The sequence below is a fragment of the Amyelois transitella genome, chromosome 25, assembly GCF_032362555.1.
Source record: "Amyelois transitella isolate CPQ chromosome 25, ilAmyTran1.1, whole genome shotgun sequence".
NCBI classification, from domain to species: domain Eukaryota; kingdom Metazoa; phylum Arthropoda; class Insecta; order Lepidoptera; family Pyralidae; genus Amyelois; species Amyelois transitella.
The window spans coordinates 5,988,054-6,011,646 of NC_083528.1; the positions used below are offsets into that span (position 1 = coordinate 5,988,054).

At 42.4% G+C, this 23,593-nt stretch overlaps 1 protein-coding gene across 1 annotated transcript in view; it reads left to right on the forward strand.

Annotated features, from left to right (window-relative positions):
• The window catches only part of LOC106139655 (protein MON2 homolog), a 49,076-nt gene extending 27,867 nt beyond the window's left edge, over positions 1-21,209 (forward strand). The window contains exons 23-40 of the mRNA XM_060951497.1: positions 256-431; positions 1,256-1,418; positions 2,054-2,198; positions 2,443-2,585; positions 5,918-6,025; positions 6,858-6,992; positions 7,500-7,656; positions 7,897-7,999; positions 8,577-8,718; positions 9,701-9,856; positions 10,555-10,659; positions 11,324-11,427; positions 13,362-13,510; positions 14,105-14,212; positions 14,805-14,904; positions 15,942-16,054; positions 16,467-16,608; positions 17,415-21,209. Of these exons, the coding sequence (XP_060807480.1) occupies positions 256-431; positions 1,256-1,418; positions 2,054-2,198; positions 2,443-2,585; positions 5,918-6,025; positions 6,858-6,992; positions 7,500-7,656; positions 7,897-7,999; positions 8,577-8,718; positions 9,701-9,856; positions 10,555-10,659; positions 11,324-11,427; positions 13,362-13,510; positions 14,105-14,212; positions 14,805-14,904; positions 15,942-16,054; positions 16,467-16,603 (2,244 nt within the window). The 3' untranslated portion in view covers positions 16,604-16,608; positions 17,415-21,209. The remainder of the gene's footprint in view (positions 1-255; positions 432-1,255; positions 1,419-2,053; positions 2,199-2,442; positions 2,586-5,917; positions 6,026-6,857; positions 6,993-7,499; positions 7,657-7,896; positions 8,000-8,576; positions 8,719-9,700; positions 9,857-10,554; positions 10,660-11,323; positions 11,428-13,361; positions 13,511-14,104; positions 14,213-14,804; positions 14,905-15,941; positions 16,055-16,466; positions 16,609-17,414) is intronic.
• Positions 21,210-23,593: the final 2,384 nt, after the last annotated feature.

Sequence of the window (23,593 nt, forward strand, 5' to 3'; positions counted from 1 at the left end):
TAGACGTGACCATATGTATGTATGTATGTTTTCCTATCATAGTTTAAAGTTCCCATGTCACTTAACACATTATGGGTTTAATCTGCGGATTTTATTTACGATTATTTCGTGTTCAGACATCCTAGCACGCAAAATAGTCTGAACTGGAATTGGCAAGCCATACCCTTATTTTTGTAATAAGATTTCAGATACTACCACGCTAAGAAACCTATTCTATTTTTGCTGAATCGATTAACATAGTTTTTCTTCTACCAGGCACGCCAGCGCCTTCTACTTGAGCCTCTGTCAGAACTATGCGCAGTCCGACATCCCGATGTCAGAGCTCGACAGCTGGACTGTGCTGCTCGGCTTCTACATTCCCTGGGGGAACAGCTGGGAGCTGCCTGGCCGCTCATGATGGAGATTATTTCCGCTATATCATCACAGCACAGGTATCTTGGCCACTGACTCTATTTTCCTACATTTAATTGGTATTTTGTCACTTCTTGCCAATAGTTCAGCTGCAGTGACGTCTACGTTCTCTGGGGGAACAGCTGGGTGCCGCTTGGCCGCTCATGATGGAGATCATCTCCGCTATATCCTCACAGCACGGGTATTTTGGTCCCAGACATTATTTCCCTGAAGTTTTGTGGTCTTCTGTCATCTGTCGCTGATAGTTTGCTGGACTGCGCTAGTTGGCTGCTAAATTCCTGGGAGAACAGCTGGGAGCCGCCTGGCCGCTCATGATGAAGATCATCTCCGCTATATCCTCACAGCACAGGTATCTTGGTCACAGATTCTATTTTCCTACATTTAATTGGTCTTTTGTCACTTCGTACCAATAGCTCAGCTGCAGTGAAGTCTACTTTCTCTGGGAGAACAGCTGGGAGCCTGGCCGCTCATGATGGAGATCATCTCTGCTATATCATCACAGCACGGGTATTTTGGTCCCAGACATTATTTCCCTGAAGTTTTGTGGTCTTCTGTCATCGGTCGCTCATAGCTTGCTGGACTGCGCTGCTTGGCTTCTTTATTCCCTGGGGGAATTCACTAATAGGCCACGGTCAGCTATTTGGCTTAATGAAAGAATTGATACTCAAATAGAGACAGGTTGCTAGCCTATCGCTAAAAGAGTCCAAAGTTTATAAGCCTAACCCTTAGTCGCCTTTTACGACATCCATGGGAAAAGGATGGAGTGGTCTTTTCTATTTTCTATTGGTGCCGGGAACCACACGGCACGTATTTTAACCTCTTACCTAATTCTTATGTTTTCCAGCGAACAACTGATAAGATCAGCGTTCCAGTGCGCGCAAGTGGTGGCCGGTGACCTACTTGGGTGTGCGGGGCCGAGGTGCCTTCGGAAAGTACTGACTACCGCCGCCGCCTTCGCTCAGCAGACCAAGGAATTAAATATCAGCTTGACAGCCGTCGGTCTTATGGTGAGGAAGACTATGAAATCACTTTGAATGAATAACATTTATTGCATTAATTTGGAATTCTATTGATTTTTAAACTTACAACAGACGAACATAATGCTAAAAGCGTTTTCGGTCAGTCAATTAGCCTTTAGATTATACTCCACTCTCTTTGAAATTTCTTCTTCCCTTTTTGACAACTAAAAGCGCCATCTATTGAGAAGCATTGTTACTTTTAAGATCTACCTATTGAGGCAATTTATTACTTTTTTACTCACATGGGTTAAATATATATGCGTTGCTGTAATCACGTCTTTATCCTCAATGCCTCTCGAAAAGACAGAAATTCTACGTTCACGTTCAGTCTAGCCCGCAAGGGATATAAACGTGACTACATGTATGTATGAGATTCAAAGTCTAAAAGAAGAATCACAATATAAATTTTCATTATTCAACTAATATTATAAAGTAAGTTTGTTGTCTCTTTATGCTTTATTTACTTCACTTATTAAGAGGCAGGAGAAAGACAGGGTACTTTTCATCGTGGTAAAAACTTTGCGCAAAATCCGTATTCTTCTGTAGGTGGCGCTTAATTCGCGCTAATGATGCGAGTCAAATATAGTTTCTTTATAATTTCAGTATTATTATTTTTTTTACAGTGGAACATCTCGGACTACTTGTACCACAACCGCGACAAGTTGTCGGCGGCGCTGGCGAGCGACGCGGCCGTGTTCCCCGAGCTGCCCCACCACGCCGACCTCGCCCCCCTCCACAGGCTGTGGATGTGCCTCTACATCCGGCTCAGTAAGATGTCTTACAGTCTACTAGCTTTTATCGGCAGCTGCGCCCGCGCACAATTTTGCGTCACCTACAAAAGAATACAGGTTTTTCGTTAACCCCACGAGAACTTTTGTGTTTACCGGCATGAAAAGAACCTTATGTCCTTCACCAGACTCTTAATTATATATACGCAAATTTCAAGACATTCATCGTGGAAAACTTTTAATGATTGCAACATTTTTTTTTAACTCGAAAATCTCGTTCCCAGGCGAGTTATGCACCGAGCCCCGGGCCCCAGTCCGCAGAGCCGCCAGCCAGACCCTGTTCAGCTGTATCGGCGCGCACGGGACCCTGCTCAGCAAGCCCGCCTGGCGAGCTCTGCTCTCTGTGTTACTGTCTATGCTGGACCAGGTAACCATCAGCAGACCCTGTTCAGCTGTATCGGCGCGCACGGGACCCTGCTCAGCAAGCCCGCCTGGCGAGCTCTGCTCTCTGTGTTACTGTCTATGCTGGACCAGGTAACCATCAGCAGACCCTGCTCAGCTGTATCGGCGCGCACGGGACCCTGCTCAGCAAGCCCGCCTGGCGAGCTCTGCTCTCTGTGTTACTGTCTATGCTGGACCAGGTAACCATCAGCAGACCCTGCTCAGCTGTATCGGCGCGCACGGGACCCTGCTCAGCAAGCCCGCCTGGCGAGCTCTGCTCTCTGTGTTACTGTCTATGCTGGACCAGGTAACCATCAGCAGACCCTGCTCAGCTGTATCGGCGCGCACGGGACCCTGCTCAGCAAGCCCGCCTGGCGAGCTCTGCTCTCTGTGTTACTGTCTATGCTGGACCAGGTAACCATCAGCAGACCCTGCTCAGCTGTATCGGCGCGCACGGGACCCTGCTCAGCAAGCCCGCCTGGCGAGCTCTGCTCTCTGTGTTACTGTCTATGCTGGACCAGGTAACCATCAGCAGACCCTGCTCAGCTGTATCGGCGCGCACGGGACCCTGCTCAGCAAGCCCGCCTGGCGAGCTCTGCTCTCTGTGTTACTGTCTATGCTGGACCAGGTAACCATCAGCAGACCCTGCTCAGCTGTATCGGCGCGCACGGGACCCTGCTCAGCAAGCCCGCCTGGCGAGCTCTGCTCTCTGTGTTACTGTCTATGCTGGACCAGGTAACCATCAGCAGACCCTGCTCAGCTGTATCGGCGCGCACGGGACCCTGCTCAGCAAGCCCGCCTGGCGAGCTCTGCTCTCTGTGTTACTGTCTATGCTGGACCAGGTAACCATCAGCAGACCCTGTTCAGCTGTATCGGCGCGCACGGGACCCTGCTCAGCAAGCCCGCCTGGCGAGCTCTGCTCTCTGTGTTACTGTCTATGCTGGACCAGGTAACCATCAGCAGACCCTGCTCAGCTGTATCGGCGCGCACGGGACCCTGCTCAGCAAGCCCGCCTGGCGAGCTCTGCTCTCTGTGTTACTGTCTATGCTGGACCAGGTAACCATCAGCAGACCCTGCTCAGCTGTATCGGCGCGCACGGGACCCTGCTCAGCAAGCCCGCCTGGCGAGCTCTGCTCTCTGTGTTACTGTCTATGCTGGACCAGGTAACCATCAGCAGACCCTGCTCAGCTGTATCGGCGCGCACGGGACCCTGCTCAGCAAGCCCGCCTGGCGAGCTCTGCTCTCTGTGTTACTGTCTATGCTGGACCAGGTAACCATCAGCAGACCCTGCTCAGCTGTATCGGCGCGCACGGGACCCTGCTCAGCAAGCCCGCCTGGCGAGCTCTGCTCTCTGTGTTACTGTCTATGCTGGACCAGGTAACCATCAGCAGACCCTGCTCAGCTGTATCGGCGCGCACGGGACCCTGCTCAGCAAGCCCGCCTGGCGAGCTCTGCTCTCTGTGTTACTGTCTATGCTGGACCAGGTAACCATCAGCAGACCCTGCTCAGCTGTATCGGCGCGCACGGGACCCTGCTCAGCAAGCCCGCCTGGCGAGCTCTGCTCTCTGTGTTACTGTCTATGCTGGACCAGGTAACCATCAGCAGACCCTGCTCAGCTGTATCGGCGCGCACGGGACCCTGCTCAGCAAGCCCGCCTGGCGAGCTCTGCTCTCTGTGTTACTGTCTATGCTGGACCAGGTAACCATCAGCAGACCCTGCTCAGCAAGCCCGCCTGGCGAGCTCTGCTCTCTGTGTTACTGTCTATGCTGGACCAGGTAACCATCAGCAGACCCTGCTCAGCTGTATCGGCGCGCACGGGACCCTGCTCAGCAAGCCCGCCTGGCGAGCTCTGCTCTCTGTGTTACTGTCTATGCTGGACCAGGTAACCATCAGCAGACCCTGCTCAGCTGTATCGGCGCGCACGGGACCCTGCTCAGCAAGCCCGCCTGGCGAGCTCTGCTCTCTGTGTTACTGTCTATGCTGGACCAGGTAACCATCAGCAGACCCTGCTCAGCTGTATCGGCGCGCACGGGACCCTGCTCAGCAAGCCCGCCTGGCGAGCTCTGCTCTCTGTGTTACTGTCTATGCTGGACCAGGTAACCATCAGCAGACCCTGCTCAGCTGTATCGGCGCGCACGGGACCCTGCTCAGCAAGCCCGCCTGGCGAGCTCTGCTCTCTGTGTTACTGTCTATGCTGGACCAGGTAACCATCAGCAGACCCTGCTCAGCTGTATCGGCGCGCACGGGACCCTGCTCAGCAAGCCCGCCTGGCGAGCTCTGCTCTCTGTGTTACTGTCTATGCTGGACCAGGTAACCATCAGCAGACCCTGTTCAGCTGTATCGGCGCGCACGGGACCCTGCTCAGCAAGCCCGCCTGGCGAGCTCTGCTCTCTGTGTTACTGTCTATGCTGGACCAGGTAACCATCAGCAGACCCTGCTCAGCTGTATCGGCGCGCACGGGACCCTGCTCAGCAAGCCCGCCTGGCGAGCTCTGCTCTCTGTGTTACTGTCTATGCTGGACCAGGTAACCATCAGCAGACCCTGCTCAGCTGTATCGGCGCGCACGGGACCCTGCTCAGCAAGCCCGCCTGGCGAGCTCTGCTCTCTGTGTTACTGTCTATGCTGGACCAGGTAACCATCAGCAGACCCTGCTCAGCTGTATCGGCGCGCACGGGACCCTGCTCAGCAAGCCCGCCTGGCGAGCTCTGCTCTCTGTGTTACTGTCTATGCTGGACCAGGTAACCATCAGCAGACCCTGCTCAGCTGTATCGGCGCGCACGGGACCCTGCTCAGCAAGCCCGCCTGGCGAGCTCTGCTCTCTGTGTTACTGTCTATGCTGGACCAGGTAACCATCAGCAGACCCTGCTCAGCTGTATCGGCGCGCACGGGACCCTGCTCAGCAAGCCCGCCTGGCGAGCTCTGCTCTCTGTGTTACTGTCTATGCTGGACCAGGTAACCATCAGCAGACCCTGCTCAGCTGTATCGGCGCGCACGGGACCCTGCTCAGCAAGCCCGCCTGGCGAGCTCTGCTCTCTGTGTTACTGTCTATGCTGGACCAGGTAACCATCAGCAGACCCTGCTCAGCTGTATCGGCGCGCACGGGACCCTGCTCAACAATCTGCGTGATTATATGTTATGTTGTGTTATTATCTTTAATTGAAACAATCTTAATCAGTAGTCTATGTAGAAATTGTAATTTTTATTAGATATAATTAAGATTCAAAAATTTAATTTTCTTCTTGCGATTCGTCTGTAGGAATGGTGTTTATATTGTTCCATGAGAGGAGATATTGATGATATTCTTTTTTTTGTGTCCAGGTACAGAAGCAGTCCAACATCGCGAGCTCGGAGAAGGTGGACACCGGGGAGCACATCCTCATTCACCACACGAGAAACACGGCCCAGAAGCAGTGGGCGGAGACACAGGTCAGTTGGTAGTGAAGCGAAATGCTGCAGTGCCATTTGTTACCGCTTCGCCTGCACTGACGCTTTGGAAGCGGCAGCTTAGTTTTAAGTTATTCGTTTGACGTCAATCAATGTTGTGAAACCAAAAGATATGACAGTTATTAAGTGATACTGAGGTGTCCCATAATCTTCTATATGAAACTCTCGTGTCATAATGTTCGTCCCGTACTCCACCGAAACGGCTTGACCGATTCTCATGAAATTTTGTGAGCATATTGAGTAGGTCTGAGAATCGGCCAACATATATTTTTCATACCCCTTAGTGATAAGGGTTGTCCAACCTTAACAATTTTTTTTAACTAAGTATTACTTTAAAATTATTTATATGGCAAAACAACGTTTGCCGGGACAGCTAGTAATGAATAAAAATTTGAATTTTTGTTTATACCACATAATGACGTTAAATTAAACTTATAATTAAATGTTAGTGCCGTGTTATTTCCGGCACTTTATATTAGAACCACTCCATTTCTTTCCTATGGATGTCGTAAAAGGCGACTAAGGGATAGGTTAATAAACTTGTGATTCTTCTTTTATGCGATGCACTAGCAACCTATCACTATTTGAATCTCAATTCTATCATTAAAGCAAACAGCTGAACGAAGCTTGACGTCCGATGAAAATGCTGCAGTGTAGTTTGTTCCGCCGCTTCTTCTATACATGCGTTTTGGAAGCGGTGGTAGTTATAATTAGATTTTAGTGATGTGACGTCAACAAGTGATACCTTGTATCCAGTTTTGAAAATAAATCTATAATATTCTATTCTAATTGATACATTTTTACACTTGACCAGGTGCTGACCTTATCAGGAGTGTCCAGGGTGTTCCACTCGCGTTACCAGCTTCTGACCACGGTAGCTGACTTCAACCGCTCGTGGGCCGCGCTGTTAGACTTCATCACCGACTTCGCGCTGAGACGGAGTCATGAGGTCAGTATATTTATTTATGTACACGAAATTATATATATGACTATTTAACATGGAAATTTTAGTATAAATGTGCTACTTATTTCAACTGAAATCTCTTCCAGTAGTTCCATTCGTGAACAGTTCTTTGTACGCCATAGACAACTTTAAATGTCTACCGGAAACTTGTCCGAGACGCCGACGGCACCTTATAGTTTCTTAATTACCTACCATAATTTTTAAACAACAAATCAGTCTTTTCAAGATTTTCGGCTCTGTTTACCCCGCGAAGGATAAAGACGTGACTATATTTATATATGTATGTATATTCAAATTCATTGAAGCTCATATAGGCAACAAAAAAGGATGTGATAGCTGTGGCATGTCTAACAATTAAAAATTACAAAAAGAAACTATAAAAATTAAACCCTGTTTAGCCCTTATCCAGTAATTTTTATTTTCCATTTTTTTAACTAAGTTCTTAAAGGCACTCCTTTCATATATATCACTAAGACCTCAATCACTCCACAGGTATCTGTGGCAGCCCTAAAGTCTTTCCAAGAAGTGGTGACGGCGGCGGGACGCGGCGACAACGCCGACGGTGTTCTCCAGAGGAAGGTGTGGGCCAGCGCCTGGGCCGCCTGGACCAAAATAGCCGGGAGCCAAACACACCGCGGCCCACCACCTGGTAAGACAGTACCCAAACCGGTACTAGAACCTCAAACCCAGCTTTACAGAGGCAGCAATAAAGTCTTTTGAAAAATTTGGTGGCAGCGGTGGGACTCTAGAAACTTGAACCTCTCCTTTGTTCTGTTCTCCAGTAGAAGGCGCCTGTGCCGCTTGGAGCGACATAGCTGGCCCAACGCCACGGGAGACACTTATATTTTTTTTTCCTAAAATGCTAAATCTTACACCGTTTTGTTTTTAGTTGCGGAAGAAGGCAAACCGGCTGAAATTTACGCGCCATCTTTGAATTTCCTCACGACGCTCGTGCAAATATTCCCGCTTATATTCCAACACATACGGCCGACGTGAGTATATTCTTCATTTATCTTTCTAAATACAGGTTTTTGATAAGTCTTGTACCTTTTAAAGGACATAGTAAATCATGAACACGCTTGACATTATAAAATATAAAAACAACTAAATAATTACTGGTTTAAAAGATTTAAAAAAAAAAATTATTCTTTATCTTTTTCTTAATAATAGTCAAATCTTTTTGTTACACAACATTGGTAAAGATAAAAATACCATCAATAGTGCACAAAGTCTCAGAATGTTTGGGCACCGTGCGCTCGCTACTGTCGCGTTGTCAACATTCAACGGTTTACGTAAAAGAAATTTGAAAAATGGTGAAAGATGTTTTTGGAAGCGGCTCAGTATCTTGGAAATTACCCTCCTTGAACATACCAACTCACTCACTTTTTAATAATCAAAACTTTAGATTTGAATGCCTTAGACGTGTCAGTGTCGCCATATTTTCGTCTTTACAAACAGGACAAAGTTGCCGCCAGAAAAAAAGGGAGTTAATTCTGTTAGATAACAATGTTGCATACAAAGATAAGAGGGACTCAATTTATATTTACCAAACCGTCTCTTCAAATCCAGGTTCACCCCAGAAGACGTGGAAGAGCTAGGTCGCTGCCTATCCTTAATATGCCGCATAGAACCCGCCGCGACGTCTCTGGACTCGCTGGGGGCGGCGCCCGTCAGCCTGCCCGCGCTGCACTGCCTGGACACCGTGCACAAGGTGAGTGTGTCTGGATCCCTTTCATTCATTCGACTAATTTTTTTTGTCCTATTTTAGTTTGGCATAACGAGTTACGCATACTATTTTACTATTTTTTGTCATAATAGTTTTTTGGCATAATCGTTCTTTTTTTCATAATAGTTTTTTGTCATAATAGTTTTTTGTCATAATAGTTTTTTGTCATAATAGTTTTTTGGCATAATTGGTTTTGGCATACTATTTCAATAGGCATAAATATAGTTTAGACTAATTTATTTTTTGCGCGGAGCAGATGTAGTGTAATGCGCTATAGGGCGAGTACTTCTTGGGTTAGGTTAGGTTAGGTTATGATAATAGTAGGTATGCTTAAAGAAATATGCCTAAAAAGATAATATTATGCGTAACAATTATAAGGCTAAACAAAGGTATGCCATGTAAAATTATGACACAAAATTTTATGCTAATAGATAGAGAACCGAGTGTGTCATGTTTCCGCGGGACAGGCAGCAGCTGTTCGCTGTCTATCCTCTCTGTGTGGACCGGGCATCGTCTCGTCTGAATGGTAGACACAGGTTCTTTTGACTGACTTGATGACTTCTTTCAAAGTTATGCACATAAGTTTGTATACAAACTGATCCTCTTGCGGTGAGAGAAAATATCGTGAGGAAACCTTCGCATTCAGGCAACTGGATGTGTGATCATAATCTAATACGGGTTTGGTTCCCCTGCAAAGGATGCGGAGGTCAGAAGGGAGTCGCTTCGTGAAAAATCTGACTACGAGATACTAACTCAACGATACAATATTTTATAATAAATACTTATATAGATAAACATCCAAGACCCAGAGCAATCAGAGAAAGTTCGTTTCTCATCATGTCCTGGTCGGGATCTGAACCCGGGACCTCCGGTTGACGCAGACAAGCTACACTACCGCTGAGCCACCGAGGCCGTCAAAAAAAAAATGAAATAATGAATGTTATACAATATCCGTATCCGTCGACAGGAGGCGCTGGTGCGGCACGAGCTGCTGCCGGCCATGTTCTCGGCGCTGGCGGCGCTGTGGGAGGCGGGCGGCGGCGTGACGTCACTGTCGGCCGCCGCCGCGCTCTACCGCGCTGCGCCGGCGCCGAGCCGCGCCGCGCTGGTGGGCCTCATACAGGTGACTTGTTGGGAACTGACGTGGTTGTGCGGGTGGGCGATAAACCTAAAGGAAATTACAATACATACATATGGTCCTTTGAGTGGTAGAGCCAGCAGTCTTGAACAATACTGATAGGCCACGTTCAGCTGTTTGGCTTACTGGTAGAATTGAGATTCGTATATCGTGACAGGTTGCTAGCCCTGATTCTTATTTTAGGCGACGGCCTAAAATAAGAATGCCAAGTGTATAAGCCTATCACTTAGTCGCCTTTTACGACATCCATGGGAAAGAGATGGAGTGGTCCTATTCTTTTTTCTATTGGTGCCGGGAACCATACGGCGTAATAATAACAATATACCTAAATATAAATTGGTACTTTTTCTCTTACAACAGTACCTTTAAAAAATGATTACCAAATTGTTGGGTGTGATTTTGTTGAGTGCCGCGAGGTTCCCGGCACCATTCCAAAAAAGGAAAGGACCACTCCATCCCTTTCCCATGGATGTCGTAAAAGGCGACTAAGGGATAGGCTTATAAACTTGGGATTCCTCTTTTAGGCGATGGGCTAGCAACCTGTCACTATTTGAATCTCAATTCTATCATCGAGCCAAATAGCTGAACGTGGCCATTCAGTCTTGAAAAGACTGTTGGCTCTGTCTACCCCGCAAGGGATATAGACGTGACCATATGTATGTATGTATGATTTTGTTGAACAGGCATTACACAGGGCGGTCCAACAGTGCAGTGTTCAACAGGCGAGACGGCGCAACAGCGAGCCTCGCAACAATGACGCGGCGCAGATAGCGGCTCTGTTACTGCAGGTGATGTATATATATTGATAACAGATGGCGCTGTTTGTTTAGGTAATATATTGATAACAGATGGCGCTGTTTGTATAGGTAATGTATTGATAACAGATGGCGCTGTTTGTTTAGGTAATGTATTGATAACAGATGGCGCTGTTTGTTTAGGTTTATATATTGATCATAGATGGCGCTGTTTGTATTATATGGATTTTTAAATCGTGCAGGTAACGTTGTTTTGTGTAATATAAAGGTGCCATATAAAGGTATAATAAAGGTGCTGTTAATAATTTAAATAAGTTAATAAGTTAATTCAGCTGTTAATTTAATTAGTATTTTTTGAGAATTGATAATTTGATTTACTGTTAGGAGGGGAGGGGGGGATGTTTTATTGGATTGTTTTATATGGTCTTGAAATTGAAATAATCATGTTAGTCAGGTAAAAAGTTTAATTTGTCATTATGTCAAACGAGATAAGATGATAATACCTAATTTATTTTTATTTATTTATTAATATAATTGGTACACCAACAGTGTTTACATATACTATATTCAATGACAGGGACATTATACATTATTATATATTTTTATTTATTAAAATCTCGTGTTGGTGGATAGCCGGCGACACTGACACGGAGAGACTTGTAAAAAAAGTATTATAACACCCTCTCGTTTTCACCAGGTGCTAAGCACGGGTCTGCCTTTAGCGCGGGAACAACCGGAGGAGTACAATGATTTTTGGGAGGCGCTTCCATCAGTGTTGGAAACATTCATGTTTCAACCCCCGTGAGTATTCCCGTATAGAAAGAAATCATTAGTTTAACATTCATTCATGTTTTTTTTTTAATGTAGACAATGTGCATTCGTCCACGATTTACATTTTAAAGAGATATAAATTTGTTAATTGACGTCCGGTGAAAAAATGCTGCAGTGTGGTTTGTTCCGCCGCCTCTTCTACACCTGTGCTTTGGAAGCGGTAGTAGTTATAATTAGATTTAAGTGATGTGACGTCAATAAGTGTAACTTAGTAGCCAATTTTGAAAATTAATGTATTCTATTCTATTGTGTGGTTCCCGCCACCATTACAGTGCCGTGTGGTTCCCGGCACCATTACAAAAAAGAATAGGACCACTCCATCTCGTTCCCATGGATGTCGTAAAAGGCGACTAAGGGATATGCTTATAAACTTGGGATTCTTCTTTTAGGCGATGGGCTAGCAACCCGTCACTATTTGAATCTCAATTCTATCATTAAGCAAAACAGCTGAACGTGGCCTATCAGTCTTTTCAAGACTGTGTGCTCTGTCTACCCCGTAAGGGATAAAGACGTGATCATATGTATGTATGAGAGCTTCGGTGGTCGAGTCGGTATGTTGCCCGGTTAAAATGCGTGTGGTGCAAAAAGGCACAGGTTCGAATCCCACCCCTGCCATTGTATCAATGAAAACTCTCGAAATTATGCAATGTACATAACTGCGAAATAGTTTGAATACTAACCGATGGTCTTACGGTGAGGGAAAACATCGTGAGGAAACCTGCACCCTCAGGCAACTGGATGTGTAAACATATGATCCAATACTTGTCAGGATCGCCTGCAGTATATATATATCATACTAGCTGTGACCGCGACTTCGTCCGCGTGGAATAGTTATATTGAGCATCATTGAAGCCCCCAAGGATGAATAATTATCCTCGTTTTTTTTTTACATTTTCCAGTTATGTTGCAGCGTAATGTTATATAGCATAAAGCCCTCCTCGATAAATGGTCTTTAACGCAAAAAGAATTTTTCAATTCGAACCAGTAGTTCCTGAGATTAGCGCGTTCAAACAAACAAACAAACTCTTCAGCTTTATAATATTAGTATAGATATATAAAATTCTCGTGTCACAATGTTCATTCCTGTAAGTACTCCTCTGCTTGACCGATTAATTTTGTGAGCATATTGAGTAGGTCTGAGAATCGGCCAACATCTATTTTTCATACCCCTTAGTGATAAGGGTTGTCTATCCTTAGAATTTTTTTTAAACTAGAAATTACTAAAAGAAATATTTATATGGCAAAACAACGTTTGCCGGGACAGATAGTGTATGTATAAACAGGTATTTTAACAGTTAATAACTGTTATGTTTTAATTGATGCACATCCTTACTTGGTTGGAACTTGGAGAATATTATGAAGTCAAACTGCACATAAGGTTGATAAATCACTGAACTTGTATTATAAGGATTCACTGAAATGAATATACATTAAAGTACAGAACACGGATGATTTAAGGGTATTATAATATTCTAATTTCTATTCTATAATAATTTTTTGATCAAATTAAGGACGTCCTGGTAAAGGGTCAGGTCAAAAGTACCCGAAACCGCCGAGCTTGCATGAAGAGAGTTATGAATGTGGATGAAGCGAAGGAAGTATGCAGAGATCGTGGCAAGTGGAAAGAGGTTGTCTCTGCCTACCCCTCCGGGAAAGAGGCGTGATTTTATGTATGTATGTATAATATTCTAAGCGAAAAAGTAAAGCAAACGTTCCTATGCGTAATTCTCTTTTTTTTTCTATAAATATTTTTTATAGATGGCCAGTTCTAACCTATTTATTTATTTAAAAAAGGTTGAGTGACTATGCTATAATATTTTTTATAGGTGGCCAGTTGTAACCTATTTATATATATTTAAAAAAGATTGAGTGTCCATGTATTTTGAAACAATGCTTGTGCGCAGCGTGGGCGGCAGCAGCAGCGCCAGGGAGCTGGTGGTGGTGGTGCGGCAGCAGGCGCTGCGCGGCGCGCCCCGCGCCCCGCCGCGCCGCGTGCGCGCGCTGCTGGCGCTGGTGCGCGCGGGCGCGCTGCACGCGCAGAGGCATGCTGCGCGTGAGTCTTGTGCACTGTTGATGGATATACCAACCACCAACCTTCTGGTGATGGGGGACTGGGTTGCTAAAGCAGTTACTTTCTTTGACAACGCACCCTTTCTTGACTTCTTCCCCCCTGGCTTTAGTCTCGGTTGCATCTACGCCTCTTTGGAGAGGAGCACAGGGTATGCCTTTGACCATGGATCCTGAATTGGTGAGTCAGGTTTTACACGAAGCGACTCCCGTCTGGAATCCGCAACCTTTGCAGGTAACCCGAATTGACATGACTTTAAAATTGTCATTGGTACACGGCCGAGGTGGGATTTGAATTTGCCTTAGCCGGGACTCGTACCCGAGACCTCCGGTGTCACAGACACGCGTACTACCGCTACGCCACAGAGGCCGTCAATCATAAGTGAATCGAAGGAAATGCTAATAAACTTCAGAGTCTTTTTAGGCAATGGGCTAGCAATCTGCCACTATTTGAATCACAATTCTATCATTAAGCCAAACAGCTGAACGTGGCTAATCAGTCTATTCAAGACTGCTCGCTCTGTCTATCCCGCAAGGGATATAGACGTAATTATATTTATATATGTATTGTCATTGACAGAAAACGAACAAGAGCTTCGTGAAAATGAAGAGTTCGCTCGGACATGCTTCGAGACCCTTCTCCAGTTCTCAATGCTGGAAGATGTGGATTCGTTAGGAGACGTCGACAGTAAGTTATTCTGCTTTCTCTTTTTTATTTTTACTTTTTTATTTTAATATAGCCTCCGCTGATTACATAATAATTTTAGTTGCAAACATAAAGCGGTTGCTTATTTCCAAACAGGCGTAAATCCAGGTTTTTTTTTTGATGACCGATGACCTCTGAAACATATTCCGCACAATGTTTTGACCGTGTAAAACGGTTTAGCTGTCAAAGCGTTACAGATAAACTTTTATGATATCGAGTGTTATGTATATATAAAATACCAATAGAAAATGGAATAGGACCACTCCATCTCTTTCCAATGGATGTCTTAAAAGGCGACTAAGGGATAAGCTTATATACTTACTTGGGATACGGGCTAGCAACCTGTCACTATTTGAATCTCAATTCTATCTTCAAGCCAAATAGCTGAACGTGGCCTGTCAGTCTTTTCAGACTGTTGGCTCTGTCTGCTCCGCAAGGGATATAGACGTGATTATATATATACATCATGGGAGAGAGATAGAGTGGTCCTATTCTTTTTCTATTGGTGCCGGGAACCACACGGCACGATTATATGTATGTATGTATGTATTATAATATTTTTACCTTATTGCAGATGACACTGACCCCCTGGCTATAGTGGCCCTGCTGGACCGGTTCCAGGAGGTCATCTCCAAGTACACCACGGATGAGGACAACGCCGAACCTCTGCCCAGGTACCTGATCCTTATTTATTTATTTATGTACACAAAATTATATACATACAATACGTCACACGTATACGTCACTATTACTATCTCAATTCTATCAACAAGCCACAAACATTTCAAGCAAGGGTGAACGTGGCCTTTCAGTCTTTAAGACTGTTAGCTCTGTCTACCCCGCGGGTGATAGCCGTGAATTTATGTGTATACACACATATGTGCCTAACAATATAAATAACACATTATTTGGACGAAACCAAAACGTCTTTTACAAACGCTACTTAGGCATGATGTCGCAATGGAGTAATTTGTGTTCGCATCATGAACCTTGTTCGTTTGGCAGCCACCTTAACTATTGCGTTTATGGAAATAAATATGGAAGAACTTTAATAAAACATACAATAATTTTTAATTTTTAAGTGGACTTTCATATCACATTACATTTTATATATAAAATCACGCCTCTTTCCCGGAGGGGTAGGCAGAGACTACCTCTTTCCACTTGCCACGATCTCTGCATACTTCCTTCGCTTCATCCACATTCATAACTCTCTTTATACAAGCTCGGTGGTTTCGGGTACTTTTGACCTGACCCTTACCAGGACGTCCTTAATTTGATCAAGATACGTAAACAAGAACAAGAAATAATAATAATTTAAATAAGAACATAAACTTAACAATATAAAATATACAAAGGGCGTCTTTGTCACTGTCATCTTTTCATTTAGTTTTAAATAGGTGCCGTGTGGTTCGCGGCACCAATACAAAAAAAAATGGGACCACTCCATCTCTTTCACATGAATGTCGTAAAAGGCGACTAAGGGATAGGCTTACAAACTTGGGATTCTTTTTTTAGGCGATGGCGCTAGCAACCTGTCACTATTTGAATCTCAATTCTATCATTAAGCTATAAAGCTGAACGTGGCTTTTCTTTCAGTCTTTTCAAGACTGTTGGCTCTGTCTACCCCGCAAGGGACATAAACGTGACCATATGTATGTATGTATGTTTAAATATGTTGATGTATGTTTAAATATGTTATTTTTCATAGGCACCAGTTGTCAGAGATCTCGTTCGTGCTCAAGGCACTGGCGACCCTGACAGAGTCTATGAAGAAGGCGCCCCCCGGAAAAGTGGATCCAGCGGCGTGGCAGAAACTTATAGGTAACGTGATACTGTTAAATATCTATACTTATATTATAAAGCTGAAGAGTTTGTTTGTTTGTTTGAACGCGCTAATCTCAGGAACTACTGGTCCGATTTGAAAAATTTTTGCGATGAATAGACCATTTATAGAGGAAGGCTTTAGACTACTTCAGTTGTTTTTTTATTTCATTTTTAAGAAATATATAGGAACATACAAATGTTTTATCTTTATTAAAAGCCCCCCGTGGGTATTTTACCCACAGAAAAGAGATGGAGTAGTCCTATTATTTTTTCAATTAATGCCGGGAACAGCGCGGCAATTTTATTTAAATCGCTTTTTAAATTTATTTTTATTCAATTGTCAACAAACATATGAACATACAAATGTTTTTTTGGTCTTAATGAAAACCGCGTGTATCTGTCTGCGCAGGAGTGTACCCGTCGCTGGCGGCGCTGGCGGCGGGCGCGCGCGCGGCGGGCGCGGGCGGCGCGCTGCGGGCCGCGCTGCTGCAGTACGCCGCGCTGCTCGCCGCGCCGCCCGCCGCGCCGCCCGCCGCGCCGCTCTAGCGCAGGTACGCCGCACTTTATTTAGAGGTCAATGCCTCCGCTGATTGGCTGTGTCACGTGAACAGTGTTGACTGGAAAGCTGATAATTTTATGAAATATTTATTAAAAGCAGGTTGACTAAACAGATATATCAGGAGAGTGTGGAGGGAAAGGTCGGAGTAGGAACGCCTTGACGAACGTATCTTGATCAAATTAAGGACGTGCTGGGAAAGGGTCGCCGAGCTATTGCATGAAGAGAGTTATGAATGGGGATGACGCGAAGGAAGCATGTGAATGGGAATGTGGATGAAGAGATCGTGGCAAGTGGAAAAATGAAGTCTCTGCCTTCCCCTCCGGAAAAGAGGCGTGATTTTATGTATGTATGTATTATTTATTTACATACTTATATACATACAAAAAAAGCACTTAAACTAAAGAGAAATTCAGTACAACGGCATTAATTATTTCTAGAGAAATTTCTTCCAGTAGGCCCGCGACAGGAATATGTAAAGATAAATGTCTAAATTATGTATTTATATGGCCGCTATAAAAATAAAATCTAAAATTTAAAATAATATATTTATTTTCTAATTTATGTACAAAGAAAACATCTAGACTGATAATCACAAGAAACAAAATTGCATAGGTTTTGCTTATTTCAAAAGAAATCTCTTCCAGCAGACCCGAGATAGGAACATGGTGGAAAGGGGCCGTATACTACTCTATATATTCGTATTATCCGTACTTAGTTCCGCTGATAGTTCTAAATCTTGTATTTAAATAAAAAAAACCTGTTTAACCAACTTTTACTGAAGCTTTTTATTATTTCCAGGAGCATCTACAGCGGGTATTTTTAAGCCAATCAATAGCAAATGATTTGAAGATAAAATGGGAAGTGGGGACTTTGCAATAATACGATGTTTATTATATAGACATAATTTACACAGATTGAGACAGACCTAAAAAATGAAGACCTTGAATATGATCAAACTTCAAGTCCAAACTGGGAATCGAACCCGTTACCTTCGTCGATCAAAAGCCTTATATGTGTATTACTGAAAGGGACCCCATGAAAATAAATTACAAATCATTCCCTGACGTCGTAATTGTTTTAATTTAAGATTATTTTATTTGTAAATAGAATATATTACATGTATATAATTTTAGTGATTTGTTGAAACACATAATGTAGATTGATGTTAACGGAATTATGACAAATAAATGTTATGCATCAAATCATATCGATTTAGTACCTACTTCTACATGGCAACAATTATAATGAATTCACATCACTAGTAAGTTAGTTTTTTTATAGGCTGATAAAAAATATTTGATATATATATAAATTGGAATAGAATTGTTGCGACGTCTCTACGCTACAAGTTATATCAGCCAATTACAGCGAGTATGCTAAATCGCGCTATCGAAGTTTCCACGGATCGGAGCATATAATACATCCTCTCGACTACGTCTGTCGTGCGGTTCCCCGGGCATAACACCTAGGTAGATCTTCCCTTTGTGACAGTCGATCTTCGCTCCCCCTACTTCTTGGAAGCAGCATCAGGAAACCAAAACATTGTCAATGGCGACTTTTTCGCTACTACACTAAATGCTTAGAAGATATAAGTACGTATAAATGTATTTATTTAGTTTGACCCCACCTAAAGTTCCCTGTCAGACCCAATGGTTGACTGGTAAATAATGCTTCTAGCGTTAAGTCCGCTAATTTTGCTATTATGCATGCATGCAAATGTATATACATATTTGTATTTTGTACAATTTCAATTCAATACATAAATAAATAATCCTATTTTTTGTCCGTATTGCATTTTTTTTATCAGGTTACTTTTACCAGCCTATTAAAATACTAGACTTGAATTAGTTTGAATAACTAAAGTTGTCACACATTAAACGCGTCAATGAGTTGGACATTTCAGTCATCAGATCCCAAGGTACATAAATATTTATCTCTCTTCGTTTTAACATTGTTAGGTAATTATAATGAAGTTGTCATCTTTATTGAAATAATACGTAAATTACTTACAATAATCTTGTAATAAGTTAAAAGCTTGGATGTGAACTCAGATAAAATAATTCTAATAACTTACATACATACATACATCACGCCTCTCAAAGAGGATATCCACTTGCCACGATCCGTGCATACTTCTTTCGCTTCATCCACATTCAAAACTCTCTCCATGCATATACAATAACTTGGATATAATAATGATATAAGTTGGATGCCAAATATGGAATTAACGTATACTTCACTCATAAGACGGAGTAGGATATCCCATCTCACTCTCTCATCATGGCGTATTCCCGCTGAAGTCAGAATGTACTCATTAATTTACTTGTTAAATGATTAATTAATGTTAAATCCGTTAGTGAATAAGGTTTAGACACATCGCTAGCATCCCTGGGCCTACATACACTTTAACTTTTATTATTTACAAGACGGGAAGGATTTACATTTAATCTATAATTAAATAAATATATACCTACGGGACAAATTCTCAATTCTATCATTAAGCCACATAGCTTAACGTGGCCGATCGGTCTTTTCAAGACTGTTGTTGAAATTCATTCATCTATGCTAATTCATTTATCTAAATCATTATAGTGTAGGTAATTTAGATAGAAAATAGCCATAGATAGATATTAAAAAAATTGATATACATACATTCGTACAACATACATATATATATATAGTTAATCGCCACAAGTAATATAACTTATGCTTATGTATAAGCATATATAATAACATCTTTATCCAGTCTCGCAAAGACTGAAAAGGCCACGTTCAGCTGTGCGGCTTAATATTCAAATAGTGACAGCTAGCCCATAACCTAAAAGCAGACATGTCATGCTGTATTGGTTAAAATTCTATCCTACAGTAATTGCTTCACTAATATTCTCCATGTAAAACACCTATGCCGTGCCGTGCACTAGTCATGTGCCGTGTGGTCCCAGCGCCAAATAAAAAAAATAGGTTCACTCCATATTCGTTATTGATAGGCTTATAAACTTAGGATTCTTTTTTTAGGCGATGGGCTAGCAATTTATCACTAGTTGAATCTCAATTCTATCATTAAGCCAAACAGCTGAACGTGGCCTATGAGTCTTTTCAAGACAGCGGCCTTTGTCTACCCCGCAAGGGATTTTAAAGTGATTATATGTATGTATGTGTAAAACACTAATGCGTCATCATTGCGTGTGGTACGTGGTACAGGGTGTTCCCGGCCCGTTCTGTTGCGTGTCCGCTGTAGCGTTTGTAAGAAATAGCTGTACTTTTGTTACCATGCTGTATTTAAGCTAATTTTAAGCAATATTGACTCGTCGCTTCTGCCGCCGTATTAATTTGAATAGAAATGTAAGTGCTATACATCTCTGGAATCGGTTGTATGCTCCCTTGATTTATACTTGAACTAGCTTTCGCCCGCTGCGCCGCCCGGGTGATATGTATACCATATGTCTTTCTCCAGACTCCAAACTGTATGTATGCAAAATTTCATGGAGATCAGTTCAGTCGATTTAACTCGTAATACGGACAAACAAACACTAAATTAGTATGGATTATTCATAAGAGAACAAAGAATCCAAATTTTTAAAAGCTTTTATTCATTAGGTCATTTACGTCATTATAATTTATTATACACCAAAGTGTCATATGGTTTTCCTCCAATATTTCACAGAATTGTTATATATAATTATACGGTGACAGTTGAACGAGTTATTCCTAATACTACGAATCACATTATTAAATTATGCAATGTTTGTTAGCATAGCCATTATGTAGCTTTATTATTAGGTTTCAAAGAAACACGATCTTAGGTGCGAAGGATCGTGTGACAATATAATGTAGGGTATGGCTAGAATACTTTATACTTACATATAGATAATATTATGAACAGTATTGCTAGTTTATGATTTAGGGTAGGATGGAAAGTTAGGATACAGGAATCCAAAGACGTCGAAGGACTACTATTTCTAATTAGAATACAGACAAAATGGGAATGAAGCCGGTAGAAGTAGGTGAGTAAGTAGGTACTCAAGTATTTTTTAGTTGGCTCGTTACAAAGGTATAGAGGAAGCTGAAAATTATTGAGGTATATGAACGATTTAAATTTTATCACAGTTTTTTATAGCAATGATCGCAACTAAGATCGTGTTTGTTTTAACAGTAATATTTATAATAAGCTTCCATTAATCACATACGAGAGTTTTATTTACGTTGTAATATTTTGTCTTTTGAAAATAAAATCTTAGACACTGTTAATTTTGTGTGATTTTTGAAATTTTAAGTATAAGTTTAGATACTAAGTATGTCTGAACAAAAAATGTAGCACATAAGCACCTACATAATATTTTTGTGAGTCCAATTGTTCTAAAATCTTGCGGCTTAAAATTGGTTTATAGTAGTTATGAACCTAAAATTAATATTATTTGTCACTAATAAACTCAGAAAAATATGGTGTGGGTGCGCGTGAGTCGTCTGGTCCAAAAAAGGAAACAGTATGTCGCTATATTTAGTCTGCTTGACTTTGTTTGGTCACCCTTGTGTGTATAAAGTATATTTTAAATTGAGTTGTTAAATGAATGAATAAACTGTATTATATTGAAATTGATGTTGTTTTTGTTGTACATTCCCCAATTATCTTGACAACCGGGTTTCTGAGGGCAAGGCTATATAGCAATGCTACGTAAAATCTTAATGATTAGTCAAAGGGCGCTCTTCAGAGAGGTGAGGATGTAACCGGAACTAACGCCAGAAGGAAGACTATAATATATCCCTGCATTGTACCGCATTTTTTACGATCCAAATAAAGTCTAGTAGTAAGTGTAGTAAAGACAAAAAGATTTTCAATTACTCTACACTCACACTTAATTGTTAATGCCTTTATCCTTTAGTCACCTTGTTTGTACAACGTAAAAAGTGATTAGGTAAGTGATCGTACTCTGCCAGAAACCACTGCCACTCGGCTTTTGAAAGGCTCATAAGCTAAACCCAAAAACCTTTGTCCTTTAACTAGATCGTAACTACCTTTTGCGTAAAAGTAAACCAATTTTAATAGGTAAAACTTATCGCGGGGTAACTGTGCCTATAAAATTATTGAGCGCAGACGGCTCACCCGTGACATGACGGCCAAATAGCCGGCAGGTCAACGACCCGTCCTGGAAATAGCACGCGCCAACACGCTTCCTCGCTCAAATCTTAGAAGTCAAGGAAACACGTGCATGCAGTTGTTCCGGGACAAGCTGTTCAACGAAAGGTCATTTTATCATTGAACGGGTTGCGTTTGGTCGCTATTATGTGAACCAACTGTTATTGCCCTTACGGACCGTAACATGCCACCAAAGATAGATAGGTGAGTATATGTGTTCCCAATGCCACAAGAAGGTACCTTCAAGAGTACTAGGTACTCAACTGTTCGTGCTATCCCAGGACCACACTTGTAAATTTCGAAACTCGAAAGATCGCTTTAGTACGTATCTAAGTATGTGTGACTAGTGTCACCCACGGTGTCACATATTGATATAATGTCTTAACCACTATTGTCTTAGATAGTCGTAGAATGCAACTAAAGGAAAAAAGAGCTCTAACTGCTATTGCATGGGTCGGTCACAGGCAGGTGACTGGAAAAAATTAACACGCTTGTGTTTTAAATGGTACCTATTCATTTGATAGTGGCATCATATGCTAACGTATAAGAAAGGGAGTCGTACCTACCATTACCTGCCATTTACGCAAAGCGACTCCCCGTTTGCCCAACAACTTATAAGAGAAACATATTCCAACGATTATTATTCAATGTTTAATTCCGAATTTTCCCTCACATTATTAGCAGATAAAGGTAAATACTTGTAGGTATTAATATCTACTAGATCACTCTTATCGCCTTGATTATATCAGAAAAAACAACAGCTGGTATGACAAAACTTGAGGTCACCTGCATGTCGTATAACTGGTTGGACCTCCTACATATGATTTACTGGCTCTGACGTAACCCACGCAACATTGAAAGTAATCGGCATGACAGGATGTCGTAGGTGGAATGACATCACCGATTAAGGTGTTTACTAAACATTTATCAGTAGGAATGATACATTTTTAGCGACCTCACCAGTGGGTGTCTAGGTATTTTTACAGTGACGTTTTCCTACAGTAGGTACCTACATCCTCGTTCCTCCTGGCTTTAGTCTTGGTTGCATTCTTATCACTCTGGAGAGAAGCCCGGGTTATGCCTTTGACCATGGAGCCTGGATTGAGTGAATCAGGCTTTTACACGAAGTTACTCCTATCTAATCTCCGCAACCTTTGCAGGTAAACCTGCCTGACCCATGTGGGATCGATCATGTTTACACATCCATTTGCCAGAATGTGCAGGTTTCCTTACGATGTTTTCCCTCACCCTAAGATTGTTTCCTATATTAGGAGCAATAGGCTTTTCTGTAATTCCTACGGGCATGTAAAAACGGGTAATTGTGCGTATCCATACTAATACAATTGTCAAGGAGCGTCTTGCTAAGAAATAGAAATTATGTTAGTAGGAATCTGTTTGACCTTTTCCACTTATTCTTCCCTGCAACAAATAACAAGTAGGTAGATGATGACCTACCTAATGTGAAGGTAAATCTCAAAGTTGACCACAGGTTTCGTAGATAGTAGGTACCTATGTAGTGTTGCCGATCGATGTAAAAGCAATAGGTACTGTCGATAGTATTGTAGTTGTAGTACACATACGTCTTTGATACTTTTGAACCTACCACACTGAGCTACCTATTCTAATTTTCGAGGTAAACTATCGATCGATACCTAGGTATATAGTTAGGCAATGCTAGTGGGTAGGTGTACCTATTCAATCGTAATATTTGGTGCATCGACCTCGTTTGTGATATTGCAATACATTCTATATTTTGCTATAATTTCCTGGCAAATTCCCTAATGAACCTACTCTTCTGAAAATAAGTACTGGAGAAAGGTAAATTGTAAATCAAACAAGGGAG